The sequence below is a fragment of the Schistocerca piceifrons genome, chromosome 4 (genome assembly GCF_021461385.2).
Source record: "Schistocerca piceifrons isolate TAMUIC-IGC-003096 chromosome 4, iqSchPice1.1, whole genome shotgun sequence".
In the NCBI taxonomy this organism is placed as follows: Eukaryota; Metazoa; Arthropoda; class Insecta; order Orthoptera; family Acrididae; genus Schistocerca; species Schistocerca piceifrons.
Window position 1 is genome coordinate 499,568,093 of NC_060141.1, and position 27,951 is coordinate 499,596,043.

Sequence of the window (27,951 nt, forward strand, 5' to 3'; positions counted from 1 at the left end):
TTAGCTATTTTCTCTGTTGTCTCTTCATTGTTTCTCTGCCAAATCAGTCTACAGTCTTAAATGCCTAGCTTTACAGCATATTCAAGGCAATGTTGCAAACGAGAAGAGATTCAGCCTTAAACTCCCTTTTTTTCCTCATATTCCTTTATTGCCCTTCAGAGTATTCAGAAATATACCCAGCAAATAAAATTGTCCAAAACATCTGGAACAACCTTCTCCTTTTATGATACAAAGGGAAACTGGTGTCCTCCTTTGACTATCAGGGCACAAGTAGGGAGAAGGGGAGGAGGAGGAGGGGGGGGGGGGAGGTGTTGAGCCTGTATTATCAAGGAGTCCAAATTACGTCTCATGTTCAAATATAAAGTAAATAGAACATTTTGAAAGACAGTGTATCTTTTAAAATCTGTACACAAATAAAAAACATACTTTACATGCATATGTAAATAAATTTATACAGGTCAGCTAATCCTAAATAGTAATAATGAAATATTTTATACAGTTTCATTAAAATAGTACTTCTTTTTGAGTCTGTTGTCATTACACAACCATATATTTTAAAACCATGTTGTACTTTGAGCACAGCATTTGTGATTGCAACAGTATATGAAATAATCCACTGCAAAGGATTAAAAATATGTTCCAATGTATGCTGAGATCTTTTAGTCACTGCCACTGCCAGAATTTCTCTCATCGTCTGCAAGGAAAAGCAGAAAACATCAAATAAATACACAATAATGTTTCAGTGTTGTATGGCATTGGAAACAGAATTGAACATGGATACATACAGGGTTATTACAAATGATTGAAGCGATTTCACAGCTCTACAATAACTTTATTATTTGAGATATTTTCACAATGCTTTGCACACACATACAAAAACTCAAAAAGTTTTTTTAGGCATTCACAAATGTTCGATATGTGCCCCTTTAGTGATTCGGCAGACATCAAGCCGATAATCAAGTTCCTCCCACACGCGGCGCAGCATGTCCCAATCAATGAGTTCGAAAGCATCTTTGATGCGAGCTCGCAGTTCTGGCCCGTTTCTTGGTAGAGGGGGTTTAAACACTGAATCTTTCACATAACCCACAGAAAGAAATTGCATGGGGTTAAGTCGGGAGAACGTGGAGGCCATGACATGAATTGCTGATCATGATCTCCACCACGACCGATCCATCGGTTTTCCAATCTCCTGTTTAAGAAATGCCGAACATCATGATGGAAGTGCGGTGGAGCACCATCCTGTTGAAAGATGAAGTCGGCGCTGTCGGTCTCCAGTTATGGCATGAGCCAATTTTCCAGCATGTCCAGATACACGTGTCCTGTAACGTTTTTTTTCGCAGAAGGAAAAGGGGCCGTAAACTTTAAACCGTGAGATTGCACAAAACACGTTAACTTTTGGTGAATTGCGAATTTGCTGCATGAATTCGTGAGGATTCTCTACCGCCCAGATTCGCACATTGTGTCTGTTCACTTCACCATTAAGAAAAATTGTTGCTTCATCACTGAAAACAAGTTTCGCACTGAACGCATCCTCTTCCATGAGCTGTTGCAACCGCGCCGAAAATTCAAAGCGTTTGACTTTGTCATTGGGTGTCAGGGCTTGTAGCAATTGTAAACGGTACGGCTTATGCTTTAGCCTTTTCCGTAAGATTTTCCAAACCGTCGGCTGTGGTATGTTTAGCTCCCTGCTTGCTTTATTCGTCGACTTCGGCGGGCTACGCGTGAAACTTGCCCGCACGCGTTCAACCGTTTCTTCGCTCACTGCAGGCCGACCTGTTGATTTCCCCTTACAGAGGCATCCAGAAGCTTTAAACTGCGCATACCATCGCCGAATGGAGTTAGCAGTTGGTGGATCTTTGTTGAACTTCGTCCTGAAGTGTCGTTGCACTGTTATGACTGACTGATGTGAGTGCATTTCAAGCACGACATACGCTTTCTCGGCTCCTGTCGCCATTTTGTCTCACTGCGCTCTCGAGCGCTCTGGCGGCAGAAACCTGAAGTGCGGCTTCAGCCGAACAAAACTTTATGAGTTTTTCTATGTATCTGTAGTGTGTTGTGACCATATGTCAATGAATGGAGCTACAGTGAATTTATGAAATCGCTTCAATCATTTGTAATAGCCCTGTATTTCCTTTATCTTACCATCACTAATGCTTTAGAGCAACAAAACAATTTTTACAAGCAGACAATAAAAAAAATAATTTTATTCCTTTATAACAGTGGACTTGCTTCCACAGAAACCAAACAGCCTTTTGTTTCCATTATGACCCCTGCAGATAGAGTCACAACAATTCGGTTCTCTCTCCAGTTTATCACAGTGCAATTGTCTACTGTTCCTCTTGTAATTGGCTTAAATTCCTTTATTTTCCCACTTCATTATACCATCATCTCCCTGGGTTCCAAATGTTATTGCTGCCTGTTGGTGTGGGCACATAAATCAGTAAGGGAAGTGTATAAATGGAGCAGAGATGAATGGGGAATCGTTCTAGCGAAAATACGGACCATGTATGGAGAAATCCACAGACAAAATATTTTTAAAAAAGACAAATTGTTATGAACTAGCACCTAGGAATGACCATCTTGGAAATTGTAAAGCTCACCATCTGTTCGCATGCTACTGTCATGAGCATCTATGGAAATTGGCTGATGGTCAGTGAAACCAAGTGCAGGCAACAAGGTATTGGATGCCCATATCTTGTCACAGAACACAGAGGTCAGAGGTTTGTCCACTCTGTAAAGCAGGATAGGTGGCTGATGTGAGGACAGTGTACAATGCGGGAACAGGCACAAATGTTTCTGAACACACCACTCAGTGCACTTTGCAGACCATGGGGCTCTGCAGCAGCTGTCTCCTATGTTTCCATGCTGACCAAACAGCATCATGAATTATGATTGCAGTGAGCATGGGATCATTGAGGCCTGAGTATGGATCAATGTAAATGAGTCGTCTGGTCAGATGAATCATCAGACTGATGGTCATGACCGAATTCACCATCATCAAGGCGAACTCTAAACACACACTATGCCATCGATGCAATATTATGCTGTGGGGTACATTCGTTTGGGCTTGAACTTTACTTTGGACCACTTGAACAATGCCAGATTCATGCAACACTGGTTTACAGAGAATGATAGTAACTCACTACTGGGTGCTGACTCTGTATTCACAAACCACTGGTCCACAATTTCCAGGAATTGCGTGACCTGTGTCTAGGCATCAGGTGCCACATACCTTCAGAAACCTATCAAGGACTTGTCAAATCCATGCCACAGAGAATTACTGCTGTACTGCATTCCAATGTTGGACCAAAGCACTATGAAGCCAGTGGTGATAATGTTTTGGTTTGTCAGTGTTTATTACAGTACTTGATGAACTGAAATATGAACTTAAATATGTCTACCCAGTGTCTCTTACACAGACCACTGCTGGCATATTTTTAAGTTTTAAAGATGAAGATTCTGAAGCATGTTCTTATGCAGCTACTGGTTGAATAATTGTGATTTGAAATAATAGGAAAAATAAGACAGAAGACCAGGGTCTAATGACAGTATTTTCAAAAGAGATGCAACACAACCTGATAGCACAAGGAGGCAGATAGAAATTGGTCTTGGAATATCCAAATATATCATACTAACATTCATTTTAACTGATTTAGGGTAAAATGAAAGATCTAAATTTGGATGGCCAGATGGGGATTTGATCCCCTCTCTTCCTGAATATAGTGTAACTTTAATGTCTTAACCAATGTGCCATCCCACTCCGAAGCAATGTACGAAAAACTAACTGCACCAAGCGAAAGAATACCAGGGAATAATGCATATAAAAAGGTCTGCAGTGAATAGGTATACGAATAGCAAAATTTGCACAAGTTTCTCTACAAACATACGAGGGACATTCAGTAAGTAATGCAACACTTTTTTTCCTTAGGCAGTTTTGAGTGAAAAAAATGTGGAATTTGTTGTGGGATATCAAATATTCCCACTTCAGCCCCTTTAGTTTTATGAGGTTCCGATAGCTGGCAGCATTATACGCAGCATTCAAAATAGCATCTAGTGGAGAGGTGTTTCAAATAGAGAGCTGTCGAGTTTAGTTTGATGGAAAACCAGAGCATTGCAGATTTTCATAGGCACCTGTAGAATGTCTACAGAGTCCTGGTAGTGAATAAAAGCATGGCGATTTGTTTGGTGAGGTGACTGTCATCGTCACAACAAGGTCACACAAACCTGTCCGATCTCCCACGTGCCGGCTTTCCACACACAGCCATCACTCTTGCAATGTTGGAACATGCACACACACTCATTTGTGGTGAGCAATGGATCCCACTCAAACATCTCACTGCTCAACTGTACGTCTCTATTGGTAGTGCTGACACATTTTTCCACAAGTTGGGATACTTAAAGGTGTGACCCCACTGTGTTCCTTGCCACCTAACAGGAGACCAGAAACAGCAACAAAGAACCATCTGTGTGGAATTTTTTGCACATTACGGAGCTGATCGTAACAATTTTTGTCACACATTGTCACAGACAATGTGACATGGATTCATCATTTCAAACTGTAAACCAAATGGCAATCCACGGAGTGGCACCACACCACTTCTCCTCTGAAGAGGACATTCACAGCCACACCCTCAGCTGGTAAAATCACGGAGACAGTTTCCTGTGACTCTGAAAGGATTATTCTGTTTGACATTCTCCCTGATGGTGCAATGATCTACTCTGAAGTGTATTGTGCTACCATCAGGAAACTGAAGAAATAACTTTAGTGTGTTCACTGCTACAAAAATGCAAACAAATTTCTCCTTTTCCATGAGAACGCAAGGCCTCACCCAAGTCTGTGCACCCGACAGCAATTTACAAATCTTCGTTGGACTGTTCTTCCTCATCCAGTCTACAGCTTGGCTATTGTACCTTTTGACTTCCATTTGTTTGGCACAATGAAGGATGCACTCTGTGGGCAGCCATACGTGGATGGCACAGAGGTTGCTGATGCAGCTAGATGTTTGCTTGACATCCACCAACAGAGTGGTACCATGCACACATACAGACCCTCCCAGTAAGATGGCATAAGGCTGCTGCATTGAATGGCGATAATGTTGAAAAATAAGGTTTTGTAGCCAAATGACTAGGGAATAATATGATGTATTGGAATCCCGAATAAAACCAACCTGCGTTCAGAAAAAAATATATAGCATTACTTATTGAATCCCCAGCGTATGATATGATTTGACAAGTGATTTACAGATCTGTTATTTTGGTGGAAAATATGTCATATGAATAATTAAAGCACATTGTATCAACTTCACTGAATGATGTTAAGTGCTTCCTGTAAGATGGTCCTCTTTCAAATCCTACCATATGAAAGACTCAACAACTGTAGTTCCCTTATCTGTGGATTCATTGTAGCAGTACCATTATTTGGCCTTCAAGATCTCCCGACTTATCACTGTTAAGATTTTGTGTATGGTATGGGATGAAGTGAAAACTGTACAGAAGGTGGGTATATGAGCTCATCTGCTAATACTTTCAGAAAGGATGTACTCAGACAAGTAATGCAATATGTTTTCATAGTTCTACAATAGTTAAGTAACACTGATGGGCCACTTTAATGTAAACTGTAGTAAATGTTTTGCGAAGCAATGCAAATCTAATGTAGATAACTGTAATCAGACAAATAAATAATACTGTCGTGCAAACACGACTCACAACGTAATACTGTTTCATAATGATGATAAAACATTTACAAGTGATAAAAACCCTTCAAAATAAAACATTGCCTAACTTGACTATACTGCTTTAAGTAACCATTTCTATCACTTCCTGGAACACTGAACTTTCCTCACATTTGTTATGAAACAGTCTACAGACTATAATGACTTTCAACTGACCTGACCCTTTTGCGGCAGGGCTGGACCGTCTTGATCCAGCTTCACTCCCTGATCCAGATTTTTTTGATCCAGGAGATCTAGATCTGATTTGAACAAGCAAACAAAACACAGAAATAAATAATCACAAAATTTAAAATACACTGCTCAAAAGAATTAGGAGAACATGACTTTGGGCATCTGGCTTGAGAATTGGGTATGTTACCAAATTATACCTTTATCTTTCACAAATAATGTACACAACAAAACATTATAACATGCTTGATCATTTATATAAAAAGAACTGAAAAGTCTGACAGGTGTTCGAAACAAAGTGCAAACAATAATTCATCTCATCATCCTGGGTACTCTTCACTGGACTTTGCAAGCTTTAATAACTTGTATGCCCTCCGTGAGCATTTATCACTGCCTGGCACTTTATGTGAGATGCTCTGTGTAAGTCTGCAAGGTAACCCTGTAGCATCTGTGGTGTCACCAGAAGGCACCACACTTGCTAGGTTGTAGGCTTCAAATCGGCCGCGGTCTATCAGTACACATAGGACCTGCGAGTCGCCACTGTCGACACTAGCAGACCAAGCGCTGCCACTCGGCCGGTCTTACGAGACAAGCTATCACACTGGCCAGTTCTACTGCCGACTTTAATAGGAATGGTTCACTTGTTATAGCTTCAGAGATCTCATTTCCAGAGACACTAGTTAGCATAGCCTTCAGCTAAGTCAGTAGTTACAACCTAGCCAGGCACCACATACAGTTTATGCATTGACAATTGATCTATATGTGTGAAGCAATCAGAATTGTAAAGAGGTATTCGCAGTTCAGTCTACAACTGCACTTGTAAATATTATTGTGCAAACTCAAGATTGACATTCACCCCTGATGCTGAATTAAAGCTAAGTATTTAATTGTATTCCTGTCTACTAACTTTCCAATCACCTAAAATGTTCCAGATACATCCCGCCAAGTATAGTTCATTGATCCTCATGTCAGCCTACGTGATCAACGCGTGTAATTAATGGCCACACCTAGTGATCAGACCAAGAGTCAAATTGCGTGACTCAGCCAGGTCACCCTTTTTCCACGAGGCCCATAGTTCCGTCTCATACAAAACAGCATCCATTCTATTTCTTCAATAAGAGCCCATGATAGTTCTTGGAGAATCTGTGGTGAAACAGGATGGTCATGAACACACCTGTAAAGCCATGTCCCACAAATGCACGAAGGAGTTTACGTTGGGACTCACCACCAGATGTTCCAATACTTCAATGTCCAGGCTTCGCAAGACATCCCTGCTGATGCCCACCACATAGGGCCTGGCATTACAAGGCACTCAGGGCCGCCACCACCACACGCAGCAGCCACCACCTGGTCCAACAGGATCTATTCGATGTACTGCCTGGCGATATGGTGACTACAGCCAATGACAAGATATGTGTAGCTGTCAACATTGAAGCCTCCTCACAACATACAGAACTTCAGAAATCTTCAATTTCCTCAAAAACTTTCAGCATAGGAACATGGTCATCACCTTACATCACAGGATATCTGGATCATCTGTGAATAGAACATTATGCCAGTGACATAGCTGCCAGTTGACAGGGGAATGACAGAACTGAAGGCAAGTTGCAAGATGATTATTTGTCAAGTGGGGTACTCTGACAGGTCATCTTGGTTGTAATGTCTTTTCTCATTACCTGTTAATGACAGTCTGATCGGATAGTCAGATATCGATCTTCGGTAGGATTGTAATGCATCAGTGACCTAGTCCAACTTGCCTTGTGTAGTGACCTGTCTCTCTGTAGTGTATCCACAACCTATGGATGACATGGAGAGGCGCTGGCCTCTGCAGCAACACAACAGAAAGTCCACCCTTTTTGGATCAAAAAGTCACCCTTGCAACTTGTACTGCACTAAGATGTAGCATTTCATGACCTTGGTAGAATACAATGTCCACAAGTGACAACTTCCATCTGTGTACCTTGCTAGAAAACACTGGGACACCAGTACTCACTTCTTTCTGAGGGGTCACCTGACAATGTAATGCATAATGCAGCCAACAGATGGCGAATGACTAATTGTTGCCTAAATTGAAAGTGAAGATCTCAAGCCATGCAATAAGAACACACATATTGCCTGCATCAAAACAGAGTTAACTGGAAGATGATGAACCTGCTCCCATAATTCTTTTGACCAATGTAGCAACACATACCAAATGAAGGTTTTTTTTTTTTTTTGGTTATTCCAAAGTGAAAATTTTCTTTCACAAACTTGAACATTTTATTTGTGTATCCAATTTTTCTGTTTTAAACTAAGCTGCTTTGATGAAATGTACAACAACATCAAAATAAGTGTGATGCCACAATGCTTGGAAAACAAATGGAAAAAAAATCTGTTCTTCAGAAAGAATCCCACAGAGCATTAATTTCATTCAGTACAATAGCAATAATAATTCAGTTCTTCAATGACAAATTTCTCTCAACTAACTTAGGACTTTCTTATTCTGAGTGCAAATGATTATAGTTATCTTTTCCACCCACAAAACTGCATTAAAGATGCATAGGTGTGTATGAATGTTGCTAAGACCTACCTTGTTTTATAAACAAAGGAAAATCCAGGATGAAATGTAACTAAACAATGGAAAGAATAGTTGCGACTCACCATATAGCGGAGATGCTGAGTCACAGAAAGGCACAGCAAAAAGACTGTCACAATTAGCTTTTGTCCAACAAAGCCTTTGTAAAAATTAAGAGAACATACACACAGACACACAAACGGAGGTCACACCACATGACCATAGTCTCTCGCAGCTGAAGCCGAACTGCAAGCAGCAGGGCATTATGGGGGATGCAACTGGGCCGGGGTACAGAGGAGGTTGGGGCAGGGAGGCGTAGGGATAGCAGGAAAGGTGTGGAGGATGATAAATTTCTGCTGTGAATGTGCAGGAAAGTGGGGCAGCTAGATGCAGTTGGGAGGTTAGATGCAGGGTGTGGGAGAGGGGTTAGCAGAAAAGGAGAAAAATAAAAGGACTGGGTGTGTTGGTGGAATAGAGGGCTGTGTAGTGCTCAAATGGGAACAAGGAAGAGGCTAGATGGGTAAGGACAATGCATAACGAAGGTTGAGACCAGGAGGGTTACAGGAACATAAGATATATTGCAGAGAGTGTTTCACCTGCAGCATTCAGAAAAGCTGGTGTTGCTGGGACGGATCCAGATGGCATAGGCTGTAAAGCAGTCACTGAAATGAAGGATATCATGTTGGGCGGCATGTTGAGCAACATGGTGGACCCATTCCTACGCCACGGTTTGTCGATGGCCATTCATGAGGACAGACAGCTTCTTGATTGTCATGCCCAGATTGAACGTAGCACTTGGTTGCACTTAGCTTGTAGATCACAAGACTGGTTTTATATTTAGCCCTGCCTTTGATGTGATAGATGATGTTTGTGACAGGACTAGAGTAGGTGGTGGTGGGTGGATGTATGGGTCATGCCTTGCATCGTGGTCTCTTACAGGGATCTGAGCCATGAGGCAAGGGGTTGGGAGCAAGGGTTGTGTATGGATGGACGACGATATTGTGTAGGTTCAATGGACAGCGGAATACCACTGTGAGAGGAGTAGGAATAATAGTGGGCAGGACATTTCTAATTTCAAGGCACGACAACAGATAGTTGAAATCCTGGTGGAGAATTTAATTCAGTTGCTCCAGTCATGGATGGTCCTGAGGTACGAGGAGAATACCTCTTTATGATCTGATGGTGGGGCTCTGGGAGGAGGTGGTTGACTGGAAAGATAAGGCATGAGAGATATGTTTTTGCACAAGGTTGGGAGGGTAATTATGACCTGTAAATGCCTTAGTGAGATCCTCGGTATATTTCAAGAGGGATGGCTCGTCACTACGACGTGATGGCCATGGGTGGCTAGGCTGTGTGGAAAGGACTTCTTGGTATGGAATGGATAGTAGCTATTGAAGTGGAGGTACTGCTGGTGGTTGGTAGGGTTGATATGGGCAGAGGTTCTGATATATACGTCTTTGAGGTGGAGGTCAACATTGAGGAAATAGGACCAGGTGAAGCAAATGGGGGGGGGGGGGGGATGTGTTGAAGTTCTGGAGGAATGTGGATTAGCTGTCCTCACCCTTGATCCAGGTCATGAAGATGTCATCAATGAATCTGAACCAGATGAGGAGTTTGGCATTCTGTGTGTTTAGGAATGATTCCTCTAGATAGCCCATGAATAGGTTGGCATAGGACAGTGCCATGTAGGTGCCCACACCTATCCCCTGGATTTGTTTGTAGGTAATGCCTTCAAAGGAGAAGTAATTGTGAGTGAGGATATAGTTGGTCTTGGTGACTGGGAAGGAGGTGGTTCGTCTGGAAAGGTAGTGTTCAATAGAAGTAAGGCCATGGGCATTAGGGATGATAGTGTAAAGCGAGGTGACATCAATAGTGATGAGCGGGGCACCATGTGGTAAAGGAACAGGAACTGTGGAGAGTCGGTAGAGGAAATGGTTTATATCTTTTATGTTGGAGAGTAGGTTGCGGGTAATGGGCTCAAGGTGTTGGTTTGTGAGAGCAGAGATTCTGTCAGTGGGGGCACAGTAACTGGCCACAATGGGGTATCCTGGGTGGTTAGGTTTATAGACTTAAGGAAGCAGGCAGAAAATAGGCGTGCAAGGAATAGTAGGGGTGAGGAGAGAGATGGGACTCTGGGGAGAGGTTCTGGGATGGGCTTAAGGATTTGAGTAGAGACTGGAGATCCAGCTGGATTTCTGGAATGGGGTCACTGAGGCAGGTTTTGTACGTGAATGAATCTGACAGCCAGTGGAGTCCTTCTGCCAGGTAATCCTTGTGGTTCAAATCAAGTAATTGTCAGCAGGTAGGATTATAAGGTCGGGGTCAGTTCTTTGGTGATGGATTGCAGATCTTTCTGTGGATTTAAGATTGATTCGCATTTTGAGGAATTTGGGGAATGATGGTGAAGCAAGGTTTGAGATTAAGAAATTCTGGAATGTTAACAGGGGATGATTTGGGGGCAGTGGAGGTGGATCATGGTTGGATGGAGGAGTGAACTGAGTCAGGCAAGGTTCAACACTGGTCTTTGGTTACGTCTGGTTGGTGACTCAGTACCACCCTGGACTGGAGCAACTGAATTACATTCTCCGCCAGGGTTTCGCCCACCCCTCGTCATGCCCTGAATTGAGAAATGCCCTGCCCACTATCTTTCCTACTCCTCCCACAGTGGTTCCGCTGGCCTCCGAACCTACACAATATTCTCGTCCATCCCTATACAACCCCTGTTCCCACCCCTTACCTCATAGTTCATGTCCCTGTTAACAGACCATCATGCAAGGCATTACCCATACAGCCACCCACCACCACCTACTCCAGTCCTGTCACAAACATTATCAATCCCATCAAAGGCAGAGCTACCTATGAAACCAGTCATGTGATCTACAAGCTAAGTTGCAACCAATGTGCTGCATTCTATGTGCACACGACAACCAACAAGCTGTCTGTCCACATGACTGGCCACCGACAAACTGAGGCCAAGAAACTGGACCAGCCTGTTGCTCAGCATGCAGCCCTACACGATATCCTTCAGTTCAGTGACTGTTTCACAACCTGTGCCATCTGGATCCTTCCCACCAACATCAGCTTTTCTGAACTGTGCAGATGGGAACTCACACTGCAATATACCCTACGTTCCCGTAACCCTCCTGGTCTCAGCCTTCGTTAGTCATTGTCCTTACCCATCTAGCTTCTTTCTTGTTCCCATTCTAGCACTACACAGCCCTCTATTTCACCAACACACCCAATCTTTTTACTTCTTTCCTTTCCAGTTAAATACCCCCCCCCCCCCCCCACGCCCTCTCCGTCTGACCTCCCATCTGCACCTAGCTGCCCCACTCTCCACCTCTTCCCTGCACGCTCCAGCAGTACTTTATCATCTCCCACCCTTTCCCTGTTATCCTTCCCCTCCCCGCCCCAACCTTCTTTCCCCGGCTCGCAGTCTGGCCCCATATGCAAGAGACTGTGGTCATGTGTGTGTGAGTTGTGTTTGTGTTACTGTGAGCGTGTGTGTATGTTGTCTAATTTTTACAAAGGCCTTGTTGGGCAAAAACTAATTGTGTGACAGTTTTCGTTGTGCCTTTCTGTGACTCAGTGTATCTGCTGTATGGTAACAACTACCCTTTTCATTCTATTGCTATGTAGTCTACAATGTTACTTTACCAACTTAACTAGACTATTTGTCAACACTATATAACAGCTTTCACATGGTTCTCTCTTTCAATACTCATTTGAAGTCAGTGTGTCTTGCGTGGTCCAATTTTCAAGAGCATTCCCAAAATATGAAAGCCATATTTTATAAGGTTTAAATAGAAAGTAAACTAAACATGTTTCAACATACTTAATATCATGATGCTAGGTAGGCACTTAAACACAAAAGTGACGACTTGTGTATCTGTATCTCACCACTATGGAGATGGAAATGAGCTCTCCAACAGTGATATCAACATGCACCTATTTTTAATCTCTCCCCTCCCCTTCCTCTTTTTTACTTGTTTTTACCCATTTCATGTTCTGTTCCAGATCCTTATCGCATGCACTTTTTCTCTCACATGTTATTTCTTTCCTGAGTATTTGCTATGAACACCTTTTTTTTTATTTCAGCAAGTACCAGTAGTACTCTGAAATTTTAATCTTGGCTGTCTGACAAGAGTTAATTTCTGATCTCTCCCAGTCCCTTGTCTCTTTACATGTCCGGAGCTCTAAGTGACATTTCCTTCCCTTCAGTCACCCGTACAAGTGCCCTTTCTTTCCTATGCTTTTCATCTTTATCCTAATGAAGGAATTTACAAGAAAATTCCAAATACTAGATACGCAACCTTATTTTTAAATTTGATTGTCTCCACCAGCTGTTCACAATTTGGCACGCAGAAGGATTTCAAAAATATGATTACATTTCTGGTCACACAAACTGCAATAATGATTTCATTGTGAAGCAAATCAATAACTTCCTGTTTCATTTTTAATAATATATGATCAATTCCTTAGATATATCAAAATTTAGAATTAATGAAAGAACAATTATTTATACAATTAAGTTATTCTCACCGTGATTTTGACTTTGCTGAACCACTTGGTGAACCACTTCTGGATCTTGATCCTGATCTAGATCGTGAGACACTTTTCGATCTTGATCTGGAGCGTGAACCACTTTTTGACCTTGATCTGGAGCGTGAACCACTTTTTGACCTCGATCTTGAACGTGACACACTTTTAGATTTAGATCGAGACCGTGATCTCGAAGCAGATCGGGAGTGAGATGGGCTCTTAGATTTTGAATGACTCCTTGATCTGGATCTTGAAACAGATCTGCTTCCTGAACGAGACCTTGAGCCACTACCAGAACGTGACCGAGAGCGAGATTTCTCTGATCTTGAGCCTGATCGAGACCGAGAACGGCTCGAGTTGGATCCAATGCGTCTCTTCTTTCCCTTTGGTGGCCGATCGCTTCCACTTTCACTGTCACCACTGGAAGGTCCAAATTAATTCATTAATTATAATTAATTACAACTACTGCAACTGTTTACACATACAAATAAATATCAACATATAATTCATTTGCCTATTTGCTCCACTAAAACACGGTGTGATTTTAAACTCCCTTGAGTAAAGATTAGAGTAATACCTGGCATCAGCTATACACTAAGAAAAGATTTTCAGTATCTACATGACCATTTTTTTTATTACAGTAACAGAAACTGAAAGTGTTACATCATGAACACAATGACCGAACATTATCAAACTGATGCTCTGGTATGTCTATGTCTTTATGATATGTTAATTAAAATTTCATCCTTAGGCGAGCTTCCTTTCAGCATAGAAAGAAAGCCATTGTTACAGTAGGAGAATGGTATGCAAATGAGATGACTATTGGGTCTGTAACATTAATGGAACTCCTCAGGAAGAGATCATAAAGCAGCATTGCGAAACAATGAGCACTTGCAACTTTTCCCCACCTTTCGGACTTTGAGAAAAGTCTAATCATTAGCATGAGAAACATACTGATGACTGCAGACTGAGTGGTCACACTAGATGGACTCAACCACAAATCATTAGGAACATATCACTGAAAGCTGGGTTGATAACTCGTGCTGCCGTGTGCTGATGCCATATCACAAACAACAAAGACTTTCATGTTGCTGAGCCAGGGTTAAATGGGAAATCAAAAGGCATTCCAAGGTGTTCTGCAATGAGTCTTGCTTCTGTTCCAGTTCTACACCAATGTGTTCTCAGATGAGCTAGTGAAATGTCACACAGGATGCAACAATTCTCGAGACTCATACCTCTCCAACTCCTGTCATCATGGTCTGGGGAGCTACTGAATATGACAAGACTGACTTGATAATTATTTAAGGGAGGCCGATGCTTGCTATCTTGTGACGAGAATAGATAACCCTGCTGTCACTTCATAACAAGGTTGTTGTGGTCTTCAGTCCTGAGACTGGTTTGATGCAGCTCTCCGTGCTACTCTATCCTGTGCAAGCTTCTTCGTCTCCCAGTACCTACTGCAGCCTACATCCTTCTGAATCTGCTTAGTGTATTCATCTATTGGTCTCCCTCTACGATTTTTACCCTCCACGCTGCCCTCCACTACTAAATTGGGGATCCCTCGATATCTCAGAACATGTCCTACCAACCGATCCCTTCTTCTAGTCAAGTTGTGCCACAAGCTCCTCTTCTCCCCAATTCTATTCAATACCTCCTCATTAGTTATGTGGTCTGCCCATCTAATCTTCAGCATTCTTTTGTAGCACCACATTTCGAAAGCTTCTATTCTCTTCTTGTCTAAGCTATTTATCATCCATGTTTCACTTCCATACATGGCTACACTCCATACAAATACTTTCAGAAACGACTTCCTGACACTTAAATCTACACTCGATGTTAACAAATTTTTCTTCTTCAGAAACGCTTTCCTTGCCATTGCCAATCTACATTTTATTTCCTCTCTACTTCGACCATCATCAGTTATTTTGCTCCCCAAATAGCAAAACACCTTTACTACTTTAAGTGTCTCATTACCTAATCTAATTCCCTCGGCATCACACGACTTAATTCAACTACATTCCATTATCCTCGTTTTACTTTCGTTGATGTCCATCTTATATCCTCCTTTCAAGACACTATGCATTCCGTTCAACTGCTCTTCCAAGTCCTTTGCTGTCTCTGACAGAATTACAATGTCATCGGCGAACCTCAAAGTTTTTATTTCTTCTCCATGGATTTTAATACCTACTCCGAATTTTTCTTTTGTTTCCTTTACTGCTTGCTCAATATACAGATTGAATAACATCGGGGAGAGGCTACAACCCTGTCTCACTCCCTTCCCAACCAATGCTTCCCTTTCATACCTCTCGACTCTTATAACTACCATCTGGTTTCTGTACAAATTGTAAATAGCCTTTCGCTCCTTGTATTTTACCCCTGCCACCTTTAAAATTTGAAAGAGAGTATTCCAGTCAACATTGTCAAAAGCTTTCTCTAAGTCTACAAATGCTAGAAACGTAGGTTTGCCTTTCCTTAATCTTTCTCCTAAGATAAGACGTAGGGTCAGTATTGCCTCACGTGTTTCAACATTTCTACGGAATCCATACTGATCTTCCCCAAGGTCGGCTTCTACAAGTTTTTCCATTCGTCTGTAAAGAATTCGCGTTAGTATTTTGCAGCTGTGACTTATTAAACTGATAGTTCGGTAATTTTCACTTATGTCAACACCTGCTTTCTTTGGGATTGGAATTATTATATTCTTCTTGAAGTCTGAGGGTATTTCGCCTGTCTCATACATCTTGCTCACCAGATGGTAGAGTTTTGTCAGGACTGGCTCTCCCAAGGCTGTCAGTAGTTCTAATGGAATGCTGTCTACTCTGGGGGCCTTGTTTCGACTCAGGTCTTTCAGTACTCTGTCAAACTCTTCATGCAGTATCATATCTCCTATTTCATCTTCATCTACATTGTCTTCCATTTCCATAATATTGTCGTCAAGTACATCGCCCTTGTATAGACCCTCTATATGCTCCTTCCAGCTTTCTGCTTTCCCTTCTTTGCTTAGAACTGGGTTTCCATCAAAGCTCTTGATATTCATGCAAGTGGTTCTCCTTTCTCCAAAGGTCTCTTTAATTTTCCTATATGCAGTATCTATCTTACCCCTAGTGAGACAAGCCTCTACATCCTTACATTTGTACTCTAGCCATCCCTGCTTAGCCATTTTGCACTTCCTGTCGATCTCATTTTTGAGACGTTTGTATTCCTTTTTGCCTGTTTCATTTCTGCATTTTTGTATTTTCTCCTTTCATCAATTAAATTCAATATTTCTTCTGTTACCCTAGGGTTTCTACTAGCCCTCATCTTTTTACTAGCCCTCATCTTTTTACCTATTTGATCCTCTGCTGCCTTCACTATTTCATTCCTCAAAGTTACCCATTCTTCTTCTACTGTATTTCTTTCCCCCATTCCTGTCAGTTGTTCCCATATGCTCTCCCTGAAACTCTGTACAACCTCTGGTTCTTTCAGTTTATCCAGGTCGCATCTCCTTAAATTCCCAACTTTTTGCAGTTTCTTCAATTTTAATCTACAGTTCATAACCAATAGATTGTGGTCAGAGTCCACATCTGCCCCTGGAAATGTCTTACAATTTAAAACCTGGTTCCTAAATCTCTGTCTTACCATTATACAATCTATCTGATACCTTTTAGTATCTCCAGGGTTCTTCCATGCATACAACCTCCTTTCATGATTCTTAAACCAACTGTTAGCTATGGTTAAGTTATGCTCTGCGCAAAATTCTACCAGACGGCTTCCTCTTTCATTTCTTAGCCCCAATCCATATTCACCTACTATGTTTCCTTCTCTCCCTTTTCCTACGCTTGAATTCCAGTCACCCATGACTATTAAATTTTCGTCTCCCTTCACTATTTGAATAATTTCTTTTACCTCCTCATACATTTCATCAATTTCTTCGTCATCTGCAGATCTAGTTGGCATATAAACTTGTACTACTGTAGTAGGCGTGGGCTTCATGTCTATCTTGGCCACAATAATGCATTCACTATGCTGTTTGTAGTAGCTTACTCGTACTCCTATTTTTTTTATTCACTATTAAACCTACTCCTGCATTACCCCTATTTGATTTTGTGTTTATAACCCTGTATTCACCTGACCAGAAGTCTTGTTCCTCCTGCCACCGAACTTCACTAATTCCCACTATATCTAACTTTAACCTATCCATTTCCCTTTTTAAATTTTCTAACCTACCTGCCCGATTAAGGGATCTGACATTCCACGCTCCGATCCGTAGAACGCCAGTTTTCTTTCTCCTGAGTAGTCCCCGCCCAGAGATCCGAATCAGCCATTCGCAGTACCAGAACAGCGAGGCTATTTTGGTTAGTGTTACAAGGCCAGATCAGTCAATCATCCAGACTGTTGCCCCTGCAACTACTGAAAAGGCTGCTGCCCCCCTCCAGGAACCACACGTTTGTCTGGCCTCTCAACAGATATCCCTCCGTTGTTGTTGCACCTATGGTACGGCTATCTGTATCATTGAGGCACGGCACACAAGCCTCCCCACCAACGCCAAGGTCCGTGGTTCATAGAGGGGGGAGGGGGGGGGGGGGATAACAGGGTTACCAAATGGTAATTCATGCAGGATATTGTAAGACCCCAATCTGCAGTTCATGCAAAAAATGCCTTGAGGATGTTGAAGGTTCTAGACTGGCCTGCCCAGTCCCCTGATTTGTCACCCTTAATGCATGGCTGGAATGCATAGGGAAGTTTCCAGCCATTAGTCTTCACAAACCTATACAGCAAGTGTTTCAGGCATGTAAGAAATTCCTCATGATGACAGAGGTTGTTCGCTTCCAAACCACAAAGAAAACATGGCTCTGGGGATCATGCTTCATTCTACTACTGATACTTATAATGGACATCATTTCCTAATATAATGAGAGTTTTATCATTTTATATCTGTTATCTGATGAACATCTTCAGAAAATATGATTAATTTGGACTGATTTTTCATGGTGTAACACTTTCCATTCCTGTTAGTTAGCTTCTGTACATTTTTGCAGACACTGTAAAATGCCAAGAAAATCAGTGTAGAAAGCAGTATAATGAACTGCTAACTGAAGAAAATTTGTAAAACAAGGATATAGTGTAATTTCAAAACTATCTGTTGAAGTTATGCTGGAACTCGTGAACAGTACTAACTTCTTCCAGTAATTTAGTGACAATAACATGAGTAACTCAATGGAATGTTACTTCTCAGGAAATTAAATTTTGGAACTGCATTTTCGGGAACATCCAGAATCACAACATAAGAAATATACTGGATATTAATACAGCAAAGCATAACACAGTTCATATAAAACAGCATATCTACAATTTTTAAAAAGACAGTTCATGCCCTTCTACCAGTGTAAAGTTACAGTTAACTGGTGTTGGGGTATCTATTTTTTGGCATAAAGGTTCTCTGGAATCACCTTAAATTTTAAGAATAATGATTTAACAGTACCCATTTGTTAGAAGAATTTTGCTATAGAAAAATGCTCGTAATCCTTATCTTATTTGGTGGCGTGACCTATTCTGTTGTAAGAAACAATGGTCAAAGAATCTTTAATCTTAATATTCTCTGCATTCAGGCTATTATTTTTCATTCCTGTATTTTAATTATCTACTAACTTACTCGGATGCTAGTAACAGAGAAAACTGTATTGCCAGTAGCTGACTTTATTAAACTTCTGTAAGTACAATGGTTGTGCAACGGATATAAATAAAAAAAGCAAGAAAATTAGGAAGTTCACAGTTTAACAGTCTATCAATGTTGAGCTCATAAGAGGGAAAGCACAAGCTCAGGTTGGAGAATGAAACTGGCCTAGCCCTTCTGGATGAACCATCCCTGTATTCACCTTAGGTGATTTAGGGAAATCATGGAAAGTATTTAACTTGGAAGAACAGACAAGGAGTTTGAAATAACAGCCTTGCAAATAAATTTAAATTACACACAATGGCCATCCACCTAACTGGATATGGAAACCTCTAAAAATTTACTGATGAGGAAGCTTTAATTTTACTGTGGTCACCCCAGAGTATTTCACAAAGCTAGTGCACTATAACTGGACAACTCTAGCAAGTTTCTTAAATTTACAGGTACTGACATCACAAAGCTAGTGCACTATAGCTGGACAACTCTAGCAAGTTTCTTAAATTTTCAGATATCGACATCCGATGCCAAAAAATCAATTGGTATATATGTGTTGCTCTTCCAGCAGAAGGCACTCAGACTCAAGCAGTATATCACTGCAGTATTTTTTCAAACAGCTATGGACAAATCAGCAGCAAAACTTACCCACTAGCAATCTTTAACTGGTGACTGTCACTGTCAGATTCGCTGGTGGAAATTGTAGCTTTTGATACAATACGGCTCTTAAGTTTAGCTGGAATTCCATCGTCGTTCTTCTTTGCCTTTCTAACTTTTGGTTTTGGTTCCCTTTCCTAGAAAAAACATTATTTCGTAAGAAATCACAGAGATGGGTTATCAATTATCTGTGACCTAAATCTAATTACATTTGAGTATTTTGTACAAAGTCTGTAATATATTTCAATTTAATAAAACCTCAGAAAACAGATATAAAAATAGCCTAGTTTCCAATGAAATATATATTTTCATGAGTGTATTTTTTGTCAAAGGGAAACATTGGCATAAAGTTGTTTCTTGTTTGAAAATATATCATTACATAAAAGTTATCCCACCTTCCGTGGCTTTCGACCCCTTGGAGCCTTCGGACGATCTTCATCAGATCCAGAGCTGTTATCTCTGGCATGTTTATCACGCCGTTTCTTTGTTCCAGGACCTTTCTTCCGGCCTCGCTTCTCTCCATCAAGATTACTGTTCCACAAAAATAACAATGTAATTCCAATTCCATCTTAAGTAAGACTATTTAAATAAAATGTTGAAACATAATGCGGAGTTCTAGAATCTCATTCTGCTGATGTTCATAAGAAGTAAGAGAAATATTAGATAGACATTAGCCTATATGTAAAGGGTATCCTATTTAAATATTGGACTAATGACTCCGACTTAAGTCAATTGACCACTTTGTCAAATGACAAAATAATATTAAAAACATGCGTGATTCTTCGTCTATCAAGAGCAGTCAGTCTGCAGAAGAATATACAACAATAACAGAAAAAGGAAAAATGCAGCGAGATAGAATCAAATAACTATACAGATAAAACATTACTTTCATTTCAACTGTACAGTGTATATTCTTTATAATATATGTTTTTTACCCATATGCTGCAGTTCCAGTACTCATTTTGACACAGATAAGTCTACGATTTAAATGCATATGAACTAAAATTACCATTTAAAAGAAATACTGTCATTAATGAGGTCTGTTATACCTCTATATAGATGGCAGCAAAATAATTCAAAAGCAAACATATTTAAAGCTCACAAAAAGTGAAATTATTTGATAAAACACTCAGACAATGCATACAAAACTCACTATGTCGGAAAATTATAAAAATAATAGTTCACAGAGAGGAACACTTACATTACAAGCAGTACCAAACCTCTTGTACTAAAAACATGCAGCAAGTTTAAAACCTTACCGCTTATATAGACCCTACATCAGGGTTGTAGATGTAATGGTTCCCATGGGCAATGTGTATTAAATATCCACATAAAATATCAGGCTCTGTAAGTAAGGACCAAATTTAATTACAGAGAGAAAAATTGTTACTCACTTCTTTTTACGTTTCTTTCCTTTCTCACGATTGATTTCCCTATCAACATTCCCTCCATCACTTCCTCCTGAATCTGAAACATATACATCAGTCTTCTTCTTTCCTTTCTTTCCAGGCTTTTCAGCTGGCATCTCACCAAAGAGAAGTGCATTCTTTGTTTTTTCTCTGAACTCTTGGCGTTTCTTTAACATCTCCTCCATTTCCAGCCTTCTTTTTTCTTCCAGTTTTTTCTGTCAGACAATAAAACAGGTAACCAATAAAAACCAACTCCTGGAATATTGTAGGTACTATCACTAAAATGCCTGTGGTAAACTGTATAGTAACTATGCATAGTAAATGTCAGTTCAAGAAACTCAATTTTCAGACACCAGCCATTGTCAGACTACATATATTTTCCAGTATTTCTGCAATCACATTATATCCAGAAGGCACTTGCTGCTAAGTAAACACTTTTAAGGCAGGAAAATGTATCTGATTATCTATCATTCAGATTAACCAGCCATTTAGAAGAAGAAGAAGAAAAAAGGATATGGATACACAATAAAGTTTGTCACAGTGATCTCAATGTCTAAATAGAATTTTTTTAAAACTATCATTTCATTTTACAGTGATAATGATCTATGACTGTCCATAAAACTTCTGAATTATGCCTCCTACCTGTTCCTCAACTTGTTTAAGCCTAAAGGCTTCGCGCTCTTCTTCTTGTTTGCGACGCAGTTGTCGTTCTTCTTCATCTACTCTACGGGCACGTGCCACATGATACTGAGCTTGTGACAACAGATCTTGACACTTATTAGCTTCTTGTGCTGCTATGTTAACATCATATCTTAAACGATCTCCATGTACCGATAAGTACTGGAAATATCTGAAATATCAAATTAGTTTTAAGAAATCAAATACGTACCATTTGTTTACAGAAAACCACAAAAACATAGAAGATTCTATATTTACCCCATTTGGAGGAAGTAGAAATGTAAGAAATGTGAGGGAGAGAGAGGGGGCAAAAAATTTATATTGGGAGGAAAACTGGAGGAAGGAAAAAAAAGAATGACAGTTTTGAGCACATATGTTCAACACAGTAAAGGTATAATGAGACTCATATGAAGAAGCCTTAAGTGCAGGGAGTAAACATGTGGCAGTATTAATGACAGATGTCAGCTTGAAATTCCTTTGAAGAATGTGTAGAATTCTCTGCTATACAGACAATTTTTAACAGAATTCACCAAACTGTGCACAGGAATTATTGCAGTAAAGATACTGGTACCTATGGTTATTGGTTACAAGCTTGGAAAAGCAGTTTTGCAAAATCGGTACTTCACTTTTAGCAAAAGGCATTTGGCACTATTCATTCAGAAAATGTATCATTTCACTAACAGTTATGAATTTAGGACTTGCCGATGGCAAATTACCTGCATTATTCACAGGTTGAGGCTTTCAAGAACATGTGGCGGAAAGACTCTCAAAAAATCATCCAACCCTGACAGAAAGAATTAGTTGCATACAGGAGGGACAGAGGAAAAAATAACCCTAAAACGGGATACAGCAGAATAAGCATTGCACACAAAACCTCAATGGAACTTCCTAGTAAAAGTTTTTTAGATTATTATGCTTCATTTGAATACAAAATATGCAGATGCTCAGAATTTTCAATGAAAAAATGTTCTTTAACCGTTCACTTAAAAATGTAATCCTCAGCCTGCAACACACTAAAATTCATATTGAAAAGGGGCACGGTATGGAGAGATAGATAGATAGATAGATACAGGGAGAGGGAGAGAGAGGGAGAGGGAGAGAGAGAGAGAGAGAGAGAGAGAGAGAGAGAGAGAGAGAGAGAGAGATGCAGTGTGTGCCACCACTCAGACGACGACACCAATCGGTGTGTCTAGAACCTCAACCTATATGACAATGCAGATCTAATATTCCAGAGCTCGTTATTATGATACTTTTAACTCACTAACCAACCACCTAGTGTGAAAATAACTCTTTGTGATTCAGACTAATCTCAGAATGGGTATAATGGGATTGCTGAAATTTAACAGCCATGGCCACAATGATGGATCTCCTGATGCTACGTATGCCTGTTGTAAGGGATTACTCAGAAAGCCTATAGTTTTCTCTTGGAAGAAAGCTGTCTGACTTGGCTTATTCCCCACTAACCCCCCCCCCCCCCCCTTCCAACAAAAACACCCTGAATGAATTTTTCGATCTGCAGTGGAGCATGCACTGTTATGAAACTTACAGGCAGATTAAAACACAGTCTTTTCAAGAGCACAAGAGCAGTGTTCATATAGATAATTATCCAGGCACAATTCATGACCCCGGGTATGGATCGTGCCTGGATGTTCAGTCAGTAAGAACACAGGCCATTAAAATCAAGGCTCCAGGTTCAAGTCCCAGTCCAACATACAGCTTTAATCTGCCAGGAAGTTTCACAACAATGCCTGTTTCATCCGTTCAAATTTAAGACATCTTCACACAGTTCAAGAATTTTCAAACTGAGAAAAATACAACAATCTGTAACATGAAAATTTCACGTCCACACTTCCCCATTTTAGGATTAGGGCACTTAATTATTTCTGCTATATGATAATATTATTCTAAGCTTAATTTGTACACAGAATGAATACTCAGAGAAATAATAGGAATCAAAAGTACTTGTGTGATAGTCCAAGCTCATGGACAGCCTGCAACACTGTCTCCAAAGTGGACTTCTGATCTTCCAGAATTTGGGTAGCAAGCCTCTGCAGCACAAGGGCAATATTATAGAGGAGTACTGTATCCTGCGGAGCCACACGTCGAGCCTGAAAAATTGAAATGGTGAGCTGTAACTCTACCACTGTGGTATAAAAAGCTCACAAAACATCAAAACAAACTTAACAACAATGGGTAAATATGCACACATGGTTATTGAAGTCATGAAATATTTTCAGGATACCAACTGCAACAACATACAGTGTGCCTAGTGTGTTTTGAGAAGCATATTATTCTACTATCTTCTGGAGAAAAAATACTTCATTAGATGATGAGAGAAGAGCACATCAGCATATCAAGAAGGCATCATTAGGAAGAAACATATTTATAAAAATTATATCAAGATTTGTACCTTGACTCATATGAACTCGTATTTTCATTTCTGTCTCCACGACGATCATTCCTAGGAAGTATGAGAGAATCATCATCATTGCGATTACATTTGTCCTCCAGATTGGTTTCCTTCAAACATCACACCCAGATGCACATGAGCTACAGTTTTTCTGGCTACTTTTTCTGATACTTGTTTTTTTCAATGTTATTTGTAGTTTAATTCATCACATAACTACAATGGATCACTTCCATCTGTTATGCACTATCTTTTCCCTTATGGTGCAAAATAGAATAGTATCTGAAGTACATTGTACTTGAGAAATGTAGTTCATCTCTATAATGACAAGATGTTTCCAAGGATTGTTTTCTTACACACATTATGAGAACAATGAATCCTATTTGATATTGTAGAATGCCTTACTGAATATCTCATTTAGGGTAACAGTTCTTAGCTGATAGCAAATTTCACAGATGCATTGTTCTGTCTCTCTCTTCATGATGGGGGACTCTACAGGCTTTTCAGTCCTTTCAACTGCAATGTATCATCTCTTCATTATAAGTAATGAAATATTATCTGCAGTACATTGAATAATGAATGTTCACTGACCTTGTTGATTTTTACAGTTACTGCCACACACTCAACACAGCCTGCAGAGCCTCAAAAAAGAAGGCACAGAAAAAGACAGCAAGAGAGATAGATAGATAGATAGATAGATAGATAGATAGATAGAGAGAGAGAGAGAGAGAGAGAGAGAGAGAGAGAGAGAGAGATTTCTGTCACTTCACTTGAATATTAGATTGTATGCTATCAGTTTTCTTCATTAGTCAGGATTACCAGTCTCTTTTTTCACTCACACTGCTGTGTTCTTCCAGATTCCTTGAAAGGTAGTCTTTGTGTTTGCTTTTGTATATCACTGTGGCATATCACTCTTTAAGCATCAGTGCCTATCTTGTCAGTCAACCCGATGGATCCCTCAGGCTAATCAGCCAGCATAGAGTGTGGTGGCCCGTGACAACAGTGAACGATTTGCCAAATAAATACTGCTGGAACATGTAGATGGCCCAAACAATTGCAAAGTACTCTCTCTTGGTTGAAGAGTATTTATCTCAGACTTTGAGAGAGTACTAGAAGCGCAAGGTAGTACCTTTCAGCACCTTCCCGAATTTCTTTTTTTTTCCTTCTGTATTGCTGTCAAGTTAAGATGAAAATTTTCTGTGATTCGAAAGTGACTGTGCTGTATGGCGCAAACAGGAAATATGTTCAGCTGACAGGAACCAGTTGACATTTTAATCACATTATTACACACGTATCAACATAAGAAAACAAAATTTCATTGATATCAATGGCACTTGTGTAGCAAGTCAAGACATTTAAACTTTTAAAATAAACTATGAACATTTAAAAATATGTGATACACAAAAGTATCTAAATACTAGTACTATTATCACACGCTTCTCAAACAACTGTTTCATGGACAAGAACTGCTTCAGTGTCTCATTATCATCTGTTGCACTTACACTTAAATCTCTATAATGTCTGGAACAGAGTCATTTATTAATATATGTTTTTATCTACTCTGAACATTCCCACTTTAATTTGTAATCGTATTTTCTTATTAACCCTGTCAGAACTTACTACACCTATTCAAGTTTAATCACTAAAGTAGGACCCTTAGTTACCTTAAGAAATGTCATTTTTGCTTCCTTCAGCTTCCCTGCCTTAAAGTAGGCTCTAGCTAGATACTGCAACACTTCGACATTGTGATACTTGTAGAATTTTCTTAGGCAGTTTTCATACTGTAAAATAAACATGACAAATGTTGATTATACACTAGTGTAAAGCTCAATACAATGAGAAATCATTCAATGAAGACATAAAACAAAACAGAAGAATTAAAATTTGACAACCATTCATCAACTTAAAATAATATATTAATTTAGCTATACCAGTATCTTGATCTAGAAAGGCTTGATCTAATTTAAAATCTTAATACATTCAGATATTCACAAATGGGAATAAAATTTATCAAATTACAAGAAGACAGAGTTGGATAGTCAATACTCACCTTCAGGATACAAAAGTGAGTACTGCTGATACATACACATAAAATTACAAGAACTCAATAAATATTCTAATTTTCAGTAGCATTATTTCCTTCCTTGCAGAGGAAAGAGGGAGAGGTTGGTGAAAGTAAGGAAGGAGGGCAGTTCACTCAAATCCCAGAGAGTGAAGAACCTACCAGTTGTGAGGATGAGTGCAGACTGGACAGCAGGCAAATTCTCTGCTTGGGGGAAAAAAAGGGCAGCAACCAGAAGAGGAGGACAAAATGGAGACATACTTCACTGACAGGAAGGGCATGTGATGTTATTTCAGAGATTGCAATATTCGGCAAAATTTACAAAGAACTTGCCAATGTGAGCCCATTTATCAGTATGATGTTTCACCTCCTCTGGCCTTTACGCATGCACTGATTCAGCTGGGACAGGGGTTATAAAAGTGTCATATCCTTTCCTGAAGCAAGCTGGCCAACAACTGTTGATATTCTGGTTATTGGCACTGGGACAGAGTTAACATTTGAGCTGATCTTGCACGTGTCCTATCAAGGCACATATGGGAATCTTGCTGCACAGAGGACTACGTTAACATCACGCAGAAAGTTCATAGAAAAAAGTGCCATGTGTGAAAAAGCATTGTCCTGTTGAAAAATGGCACCTCAATACTGTCACAAGAGAGGTAACACATGAGGAGACATGATGTCCATGACATTCCATTTTGCCATCATCAGAATTCCCTCAATCACTACCAGCCACGACCTGAAGTCAAACCCAATGGCACCCCTCACTATGACACCAGTAGTAACACTGCTGGACCTCTCCAAAGCATTGCAGAAAGGGGCCTCTCCCCAGGTCTCCACAATGTTCACCAACTATGGTCATATGGGGTAATATAGAACTGTAATTCATCACTGAACATAATACAATGCCATTCATCAGCAGCACATGTTTCCCAGTTACAGCACCACTCAGCTGCCTGTATTGTGGTGTTAATGGAAGCCTATGCATGAGACAGTGAATCTCTAGTTCGGCTGCTGTTAGTTTCTGATGAATGGTGCGGGATAACATAGAGGTTGCTGGAAGGCCGTTATAGCAGGTGTGGATGTGAAGGTGTTACAATGTTCTTGACGCACAATATGGTAATCTCCCCTTGAAGTGATCAGATGTGGTTGATTGGAACCATTATGATGCAGTCCAACATCAGGCCACTCTCATATTCAAATGTCCCACAAATCTGCGTAATGCATAATTCCAATAGCAAGCCAAATGCAGGCCCACAAAAAGGCCTGTTTCAAACTCTGTCCAGTGCTGATAACACAATCTTAACAGACTACAGCTGCACAATACAGAAATTCAAGAAACAAGAATTCTCCCCATATTTAGAGTAGCATGACATTCGATATTGCCACCTGAGGCAAATCCATCCTATTGGCCTTTATTGAATTAGAATAGAATCTGTGAAGTCAAGTTGTGAGATGTGTTGCTCACAAGAGTTAAAGAGTCCAAATAAATTCATGGTCTGTACCATTTAAAGTGTTGGGATGGTTCCTCAAACAAGGCCATGCCCCATTGGCTGACCAATCGTATTTAAACATATCTGTGTACATTTTTGTATGTCTCTGTATATGTTTTTTTTTCTTGTATGATGCTCCCAATTTCTATAACATTGTAAAAATGGTCCTTGAACAGCTAAATTACCACCAGCACTACAGCTATAATCTGCTCGAAATTTCTGTGTGGCTGGGGTGAGAGTGGGGGAGGAGGAAGTAGTTATAGACACACACAGATAGAAGGAAAGTCTGAATGTAAACAGCAAATGGGAGAAGGAACTTGTGCAAATGTGACAGAAAGGTAAAGAAGGAGAAGTGACTAGTGAAACTAAAATCACATAATGAGTTTAAATGTCAACATAGAGTAAAACCTATTTTTAACGAATTTCTGAGGACACAAATATTTTTTTCCTTAAAAAGGATTTCCTTTACATGGGGGTTTTACCAGAGTAAACAGAAGGAGGGACCCAGAATCATAATCTGGCATGTTTAGGCGATATAAGTGCTTTTTAATTACAAAATTACCATATCTTGTGCTACAAATGTAAATGTGGTCAATATGTAATCATCA

General features: G+C 40.1%; 1 protein-coding gene across 1 annotated transcript in view; it reads right to left on the reverse strand.

Moving 5' to 3' along the window:
* Positions 1-375: 375 nt before the first annotated feature.
* Positions 376-27,951, reverse strand: part of LOC124795020 (RNA polymerase-associated protein CTR9 homolog) — a 111,085-nt gene continuing 83,509 nt past the window's right edge. The window contains exons 13-21 of the mRNA XM_047258785.1: positions 25,456-25,572; positions 23,347-23,492; positions 21,349-21,556; positions 20,692-20,921; positions 19,693-19,828; positions 19,289-19,434; positions 12,997-13,416; positions 5,889-5,971; positions 376-694 (exon numbers count right to left, since the gene is read on the reverse strand). Coding sequence (XP_047114741.1) covers positions 660-694; positions 5,889-5,971; positions 12,997-13,416; positions 19,289-19,434; positions 19,693-19,828; positions 20,692-20,921; positions 21,349-21,556; positions 23,347-23,492; positions 25,456-25,572 — 1,521 coding nt within the window. The 3' untranslated portion in view covers positions 376-659. The remainder of the gene's footprint in view (positions 695-5,888; positions 5,972-12,996; positions 13,417-19,288; positions 19,435-19,692; positions 19,829-20,691; positions 20,922-21,348; positions 21,557-23,346; positions 23,493-25,455; positions 25,573-27,951) is intronic.